At 38.3% G+C, this 8,400-nt stretch overlaps 2 protein-coding genes across 2 annotated transcripts in view; both read right to left on the reverse strand.

Moving 5' to 3' along the window:
* The window catches only part of col8a2 (collagen, type VIII, alpha 2), a 126,244-nt gene extending 122,422 nt beyond the window's left edge, over positions 1–3,822 (reverse strand). The window contains exon 1 of the mRNA XM_044336671.1: positions 3,734–3,822. The gene's annotated coding sequence lies outside the window, so the exon portion shown is untranslated. The remainder of the gene's footprint in view (positions 1–3,733) is intronic.
* On the reverse strand, positions 793–7,895 carry trappc3 (trafficking protein particle complex subunit 3). The gene is made up of 5 exons (XM_044336672.1): positions 7,723–7,895; positions 5,095–5,192; positions 3,734–3,833; positions 1,930–2,112; positions 793–1,753 (listed from the first exon to the last, which is right to left on the reverse strand). Exons 1-5 carry the CDS (start codon positions 7,762–7,764, stop codon positions 1,634–1,636), a joined length of 543 nt encoding a protein of 180 aa, XP_044192607.1. The 5' UTR covers positions 7,765–7,895; the 3' UTR covers positions 793–1,633.
* Positions 7,896–8,400: the final 505 nt, after the last annotated feature.

Below are 8,400 nucleotides of genomic sequence, written 5' to 3' on the forward strand. Positions count from 1 at the left end.
ATTGACAAGGTGGTACATAGGACACAGTGTGTATTTGTATGTGTGTGTGACTAGTTAAAACAGTTTCAGGTACACCTACAGGTATGTTATGAAGTGTCACATCTCTACACTCTCACAAACGCACGATAAAACCACCGTATGAAACATGTCACATTTATTTGACATCTTCATTAATTTAACATGCCAGACAATTGGCTGCAATATAGAATGTGATTTCATTTTTAAAAAAGAGGAAAAAAAACAAAATAACATAAAAACAAACATAAAAACATTCTGATGTACAGTTAGGTACTCCATCCTAGAACCAACGGTTAATCATGGCAAAATGAAAACGCATAATTTTGTCAAGATACAAGACAAACTTTAATATGAATTGAAGAAAAACGGTGACTTTCCATGTGGGTGGGTGACAGATACAGGATATTATCTCCCCTCCACAGTGACTGTTGTTATTCAATACAGATCTATGAGAACTTTGTTGGCACTTTATTTTAAAGGTCCTTCAATTTTATACTAATTTCCTGGATAATTTTCTGTGTAATTTTCAGGTATGTAAAGGTAAAGCACAGTTTGCAGAACATTTTGATGCAATTTGGTGCAACTTATAAGAAAAAAGTGAAAAAAAGTCAAGTTGCTTTAGCTAATATGTACCACATTTGGGTTCATATGTAGTTAATTTGCAAAAATCCTTGATAAATTAAGTTCTTTACAATTCTTATACAGCAGAAAATACTTTTCAGTGTGTAGTTTTGTCAAACAACATTTAAGCATAATAGGTTCTTTATTTAAAAAAAAAATGAAATCAAGTGTAAATCAACAATTTCAACAACACTTTATTTTATTGACTTTCCTACATTTTTAAGTAGTAGCTGCTGTGTAACTGTTCATACTGAAGACATTTCTTTGAAAGTAAGTAGTTTGGGTAATTTGGGAAATGCATTCATTATAGAGTTTTAAAGAAACACTCCAATATGTTGATATGGGTTTTTTTTTTTTTTTTTGCAAATCAACAACCCAAATATAATGAGTGGACACTTACCAACTAAACCAAATTAAAACTTTTTTCCTGCCTTTTTTGTAATTTGTACTAAACTGCACCACCCTTCCTGTAAAATGTCCTAACAAATTACCATTAAATACTGTCAAACTACACAGAACACCTCCAGGAAATAAGTATAAAATTAAAAATAAAGAGCCTTTCCCTTAAACTGGACCACAGATCAGTGCTGACAATTTTTTATAATCCACAAATTATTCAAGGTAGCAGGGCCATGTTACGGTGTTGTGCTTCAATAGCGTACAGTGTTCCTTTATACCTGGGTGAATCTCAATGGTCTCTTCTAATTCCTGACATTCACTCCTCACAACACAGATAGAAAAGATAACAGAAGATGGAGATACTAGGAATCGAGGAGGTGTTGCAATTTCAGCCATGACTCTTGAGTGAGTGATCAACACTCTCAGACAACATATAAAGTTGCAAGGAAAGGAAATACATGTTGAGCTATTGAGATGTAACACAACTGATGTTTTGAGTTCAGTTCCTTCATCCTTTCAGTCTGTGTGTGAAGTGTTTCCGTGCATAACTTAATCCTCCTGAAATGAGACAAAGAAGTTGATGAAAGAGTTTCCATCACTCATCTCCTGCTGGGAGGTTTTCTTCAATCCTCTTGATGAACTTCATGCGGATTTCTGTCACGTTGTCCCCTCTCAGAGTGTCTTGGACAAATCTCACATCCACCGCCATCTGGACCTAAATCCAGGTCATAATCAGTTACATTTCCATGCTCCAGAGGCTTTTCTCTTGATGAAATTGTTGTATACTATCACAAATTTGCACAAGAAATCTTAACTTTAAACCTTAAAATGGATGTGTGTGAAAGTGTCCTCATATACATTTAAACTGCACACTTAGTGCCTTGACCTTACCATCTCCAGGGCTCCTCTGAGGACCCCACACAGCAGGTTGGAGTAGATCAGTGTGCTGTGGTTATCGGGCAGCTCCACAAAGTCAACCAGCGGGTTGTTCTCTAGGATGAGGGAGAATTCATCTCCCGCTGGGCTCCAGTTGGTCACACTGGGGGTGACTCCCAGGTACATCTTAAACGCAACCTACCAGCCACCACAACACAGTGAGGAGTGGATAGAAGAGAAAACTGAGCAGGGATTTCTTGAGAGAGAGAACTGATGTTTCATTACACATTAATTTGGCTGAAACGCACCATCTCTCTAATATATGCAAAATAAATGTTAGATTGGTGAGCTTAAATGATCTGTTAATAATAAACAAACAAGCAACTATTCTTTTAATCAATTCAAGTAAAAATGTCAAACATTCCCAAGTTCAAGCTTCTCAGTTGTGAGGAAAACGTGATTTTCACAATTTTCTGACATTTTACAGACTAAAAGATTAATGGTAAAAGTAAAGTAATTGTTTGTTCAAGCCCTACCCTGTTCCTCTGTTACTAATCAGTAGAGCTCCAACACAAATGTAGTTGCACCCATAAAAAGTCCAGTGTTATCTTGGGCTCAGGAGACACAGGGGGAACAGGCAGCTCTGGCCAAATTTTCAACATTTTTCTTACTTGAGATGCTCTCCAACATCCCCTGAGCCTGCAGATTTTTGCCAAACTGGCTGACTTATGTAATACTGTAATACCAACCCAGTGACTATCACTCAACACTTCCTGCAGCTGCTTCACAGTAAAAGCCACAATCAAATCTATTATTTGTGAAGCAGCTGCAGGAATATGTTGTATTACTGGCATACTTTACATTAGTATTTGCACAAACCTGCTTTCTGCTAACTGCTGTCTGCTTCTCCTGTTCTCCCGCCACGCTTTGTCCCTGTGATGTGTCACAGGAGTGACCGCACACTCACGCAATAATCAGATTTCAATCGAGCAAGCAAAATTACAGTTGCACCGATCCAACCGATGAAAATATGAAGCAGCACAGGGCAGATTCTTGCTTTTATGTGTAATGTGTATGAATGTGTCTGGAGTCCAGCCTTAAAACTCACAATAACAAGTCTTTCTGTAGTTAATAGCACCACAGCTTAAGTCTCACCTTCCAGTGAAACTATTCATCATGTATAATTGTAGAATATCTGTTTTTGAACACACAACAGACTTCCTCAAAACATATTTAACTGAGGAATGACTGAGATTATTTCAGGGTTTAGTTAGAAGTCACATGATATCCTAAAAACAGGATATCACCGCTCCTTCCAAACGGCCATACCTTAATTTACAGACATGACCCCTCTCTTCATGACGAAGAGCCAGTTCCCTGAGCTAGTGTGGGGTCACATCTGTGGAATGAATCCCCTAGCAACACCTTGAAAACAGCTGGAGTGCTGAACACACAGTCTGAGAGCAACAGCCCTTCATTGTTTGCCTGCGTCCGTCTGTCTTTTAGTTGTAAAGAAAGACTGACTTTTGTGAAACAAGACATGGAAGTGTTACAAGTCTACCAGCCAGCTACATTTTAATGTTTTATTAATGTGTAGCAAGGCCTAAAGTTTAGTGCTGCTTTCTGGGACTTTAAAATTTAGTCTACTCATGTCACAATCATATGTTTTCCCTTCCTTTTCCTCAATTATTCTCTTCTTTCTCTTATCATATATTGAGATGTTTCAGTCACTCTATAGTTTGTCTGCCTCCTTCTCCCTCCCTCCATCTTGGGAGAAGTCCATGGTCACGCTCTGATTGGCCTGGAACCATCCAATTACCTTAGCAATGACATCGGCTGTTTCTCGGAAATCCTGACACCTGCCGATGCTGGAGCGTGCCAGAAAGTCCTCGATCAAACGCACTCCGATGTTATAACCCCTAAGAAAGAGAGAGAAAATAACAGAGATATAATGTCATTCTCTTTCTTCATAGTAGTGGAAAAGTACAGAGGAAAAAATGATAAACTGCAGCGCACCGTAAAGAGATAGAAGACAGTTACAAATGCTCCAAGACATTCTTGGTTCATAAACTTGGCAAATGACGATAATTCTGATTACAAGGTCATGTTAAATTATCCTGACTACGGAGTCTGAAGCCAACTGATGCATCCCAATCCTAACATGGTCTGTCTCTGTCCAGCTGGCTGGCAACTGGCAGAGTGGGCAACGCAGACTCACTGCCTTCTAAGGCCAGGTAAGATAAGCCTCATCTGACAGCATGACTTCGCTTGGAGAGAGCTTTGTCGTTGCCGCACAACCAGAAAAGCAAAGTACATCCAGTCCAAAGTCCTGTCAGTATGACAGGATATTTTGAATATTTGAGTTATAAACCAATCTTTTTTTCCCAGGCTTATTTTGAGGGAGTGGTCTTACAGAATGTTTTTTTTCTCTAATAAAAACACACACATCAGTTTTCCCTTCTTCAAAGGCCCCATGAGTTCTAAAGAATTACAAGAGCAGAGGGGAACCTCGGACAAAGACGTATGAGAAATAAAAGCTGATTATGTCATCTCTCTGCTCCAAGTTGTCCTTAGGAGAAATATGAATAGAGGGAAGAAGAATGTGTCTGTATAGTGTGAGGGTGTGTGAGTTCAAGGGAGAAATCTGAAAGGCCAGGAGAATTAGCTCTTATTCCTCGGTTAAACAAGAGGATGAACTCTAATATGCTGGTTATGTAGTCTGTAACCAAAGACTCAATATGTGCATTCATGAACAGAATGTACAGTTCATATACTGCACATTGCACAGACAACTGCATCTTTAAACAGATAAAAATGAATGTACAATGAGAGCCTATGGCCGGGTTTACAAGAAACTATTCTTTTTTGGAAATGACAATGTTTCCAATTAAAAACCTTGAATGAACCTTGACTGTGTATTTTATGATAAATAAAGGAAACTGTGGCATTAAAAAACAATGTAGTCTGTGATAATGAAGTAACATTTTGTGTTCATAAACAGTGATTTAAATAAATTTCCTAAGGGATGTAATACTAATGTAGCGATGTTGTCAATTCCCATTGGTTAATGTCACACTAGCTACTTTGAACACATTTGCTCAGTCTCTACACTATTTTCACACAGTTTTTAACTACAGTTGGGTGTGAATATAACAAATGAACATTGACGGGGGTACTCACATCTTGTCCAATTGTTTATTGACTTCCTCGTCATTCTCATAATCTTTGCAAAGCTGGGTGACCAGAGCTCCATAGGTCAGCGTGAACAGCTCAGAGTTCTGTGGGAGAGAAAACAACAGAATTGTTTCACATCATTCCTGACAATCAAATTTAAACGAATGACTCTGGAAGAATGGCAACAAAAATGCTGGTTAGTGAGGGTGGCAAACTACTATATGGTGATGAAAATTAAATTAGTATAATAAAAAGAAGGCTTCATCCTTTATCTTTTGTTACTTAACTACATTTATAGTGAAATGACAGAAGGATAACAAGTTTTTGTGAGAACACAATGATCAAGGCAGGTAGAAAAAGAACAATATATTTCATTTCTTCTTCATTACAAAACACTAAGCCATCCTCAAGGGTATGCCAATAATGAGCAAAGATTGTAATAAACACATCATTAGTGACAACAGTTACTATAATTGCAAAGTCCACCCTGTTTAATCTAGTGTAGCCACTTGCCTGCTGCTGGCAGTCAGACGTTTCTGAACACCCTGCGGTGTAGCATAAGGCCCACTGGATACCTAAGCTTGTCATCTAATAATCAGTTCCTTCAATTTGGACAATAATATGCAAACATACAATACTGTGTCACATTCTGCACCAGGCTCTTTTATATATCATGCTGTGGACAGCTCCTGGTGCTGAAATGTATTCTTAGTAATTAGGGTTTTGATAATTAATGTAACTACTAACTACTAAGTTAATGCAGAACAATAAAAAACTTTATATATGGCACCATGGGAGGAAAGGCGACGTGCCGGGAGCTCCGCGCTAGTAAATATTTAGGTGCTTCTAGGTTTAGTTATAGGTTTTTTAGTGCTTAGTTAAAGCTGGAGTGTGGTAATAACTAATATAATATAAATGAACGTCTGTTACATTCAAGCCCTTGCCAAACAAGTTCACACAATGCCGTAAGTCTATCATCACCAGATAAATCTCTCTGTATTTTGCAGTATACCAGGGTTTTTAAATCTGGTGTCTGTGGCGACATCCCCATGCTGGCACAACAGTAGTGATGTGTTTTCCGTCAACCAGCAATGATTGGTTTGCCAGAGGTGAAGAAAACAAGAGTAGCGATGGAGCAGGCTACAGCCATGGATGTTTAAAGACAAATGGATACAGCATCGAAGGCAGAGCCCCGTTCATTCCTATGAAAGTTGCTTAGTGGTGCATGAAGCCATAATAGCCACTTCCTGCTGTAAATAAATGATTCGGATGTTGCTCACACTTATTGATTGTGGGGCTCATAGAGCATGCTCACTAGAGACGTCTGCTGGCCGTGCTGGCTAACTTCAGGTTTAGCCCTCCGCTAACTTCAATCGTGATAAAATAATTCAATGGTGCGGTTCTTCTAGACTTTCCAAATGTTATCGGACCGAATGGATCAATTTCTGATAGTGAAACAAGTCACTTCGTGGGGGTTGTGACGCTCAAAAAAATGTATCTACCCTTTTACAGACACCCCTTTTCCCATAATTGTGTTTGGGAAAAATGCTTTCTGGGCCGAAAAATTCTATGTGACGGACTCGGAAGTTGTAATTCCACAGTTTGGCCACTATGTAAAATTTGCTTCAAAAGCCCGGTGCACTTCCTGGGGGCTTGGCTGCAGCAGCTGGGGCGAGGCATATGTGGTAAACACAGTGTTTGTGTAGTTGCTCTCACTGCCAGAAGGGGGAGATAAAAGTTCCACACTGCAGGTTTAAGCTAGGTAGATTAAGTAGTTTTGTATTCTTCTTTATATATATATACACACACACACACACAAACACACATATATATATATATATATATATATAAACACACATTGCTTTTATATTTTGTTATTATATTTTATATGTATTTTTAGTTACTGTTTCTACCGTAATGGAGCCTTCCAGCCAGTTATTGCATTTGTATAAACGGTGTGATAATAAACATCTTGAATCTTGAATCGATAACCTTGTATATTTATAATTAACCTTATAGTTCAGAATTACATTTAGTATTCTGACCATGAGCCTGTGTCTTCATAGCAGTTGTAATATTGTAATGCCTTCTCAGTGCTGAACCTTATTATGAACCCTGCTATATCGTAGATCATTAAAATCGCTTTTTAGTAAATTGTCTCAGTAAACTGTGCTGAAATTGTTAAGAAATTTTCACATACAATGTACCCGACGTGTTATTTCCATTTGACCAGATATGAATGCATTTGGATTACACTGTTACACTCGTGTGTTGTGTGTTTTATATGTGTGAATATAATTAATATTTAATATAATATTAACTATCAGAATCTATAATGCAAAGGGCAGCTAAAAACTAGTGTTATACTGTCATTTAGCAAAGCTGGTTTGGTTGCTACAGCGAGCTAACGCTACAGTTATTGTCAAAACTGCTAATGTTCAACAATTAATGATTAAAACTGGTTCAAAAGCTTTGTATATATTTTCCCACACCTGTCAACCAAGTTGAACTACTTGACTGACAGGGAACTACACTAGCCGAGGTAACATTATCCAGTTAGCCCTTGCTGTTTGGCTACAGTTAGCATTTGGCTAGCTCGGTTTGATTGATGTTAATCCTGCGGGAGTCGCCTACCATCTTCTTGCTGTCTGTTGTTCGGTTGGATTGCCTGGACATTGTGGACAGTGTGACGGGCTTACACAAGGTGGTGACTCGATATTAATCCTTTATTTATTTGATTCTGGCTCAGCAGTTATTCCCCTAATCGCCAGTTTAGTCGCTCACTTCCGCCACTGTCAAACTAGTAAGATTAAAAAAGAACACTTCCTGTCTAACATCAAAATTTAAAAAAATATTGCGGAAAATTTCATGAATTTTACAAAACACAATGATGAGATAAAACAACGTATTTAGGGGGGAAATCAGTATACCAAAACTAATTATTGTTTTGTCACAATCGTAGAGATTTCCCTTTTTAAACGAGGAGAAACACAACATGCACTTTATTTTGAAGGCAATATTGTCTCATTTCCGCTGATGCGCTGGTGAATCTCCGCTAGTTTGATGCACTTTTTCAGTCAGCTGTCTAACCAACCAGCGAACAAAAAAGCCTCCTCTCGGCTGTTTCCTCCCGTTTATCTCCGTCTTGTGTACTGGAGGGGAACACATCGCCACAGGGAAGTAACTTCCTCTGATTGACCACAGGATGGCAGTATAGCTAATATATTGACAGTAAAAGAAGCCCAACTGGGCTGACATGTCTATATAAACCAGGAAAATACAGACTTTTTAAGATATATATATATTACTGTG

This window comes from Thunnus albacares, chromosome 19, assembly GCF_914725855.1.
Source record: "Thunnus albacares chromosome 19, fThuAlb1.1, whole genome shotgun sequence".
NCBI lineage: Eukaryota > Metazoa > Chordata > Actinopteri > Scombriformes > Scombridae > Thunnus > Thunnus albacares.

Bases quoted from the DNA above. Each gene is read 5' to 3' on its own strand.
- trappc3 (XM_044336672.1), bottom strand. From the start codon at position 7,764: ATGTCCAGGCAATCCAACCGAACAACAGACAGCAAGAAGATG. The intron at 3,834-5,094 runs GTGAGTACCCCC...TCTCTTTCTTAG, and splicing joins AATAAACAATTGGACAAGAT to GGGTTATAACATCGGAGTGC. The intron at 2,113-3,733 runs GTAATTGGATGG...GGTGGCTGGTAG, and splicing joins CAGCCGATGTCATTGCTAAG to GTTGCGTTTAAGATGTACCT.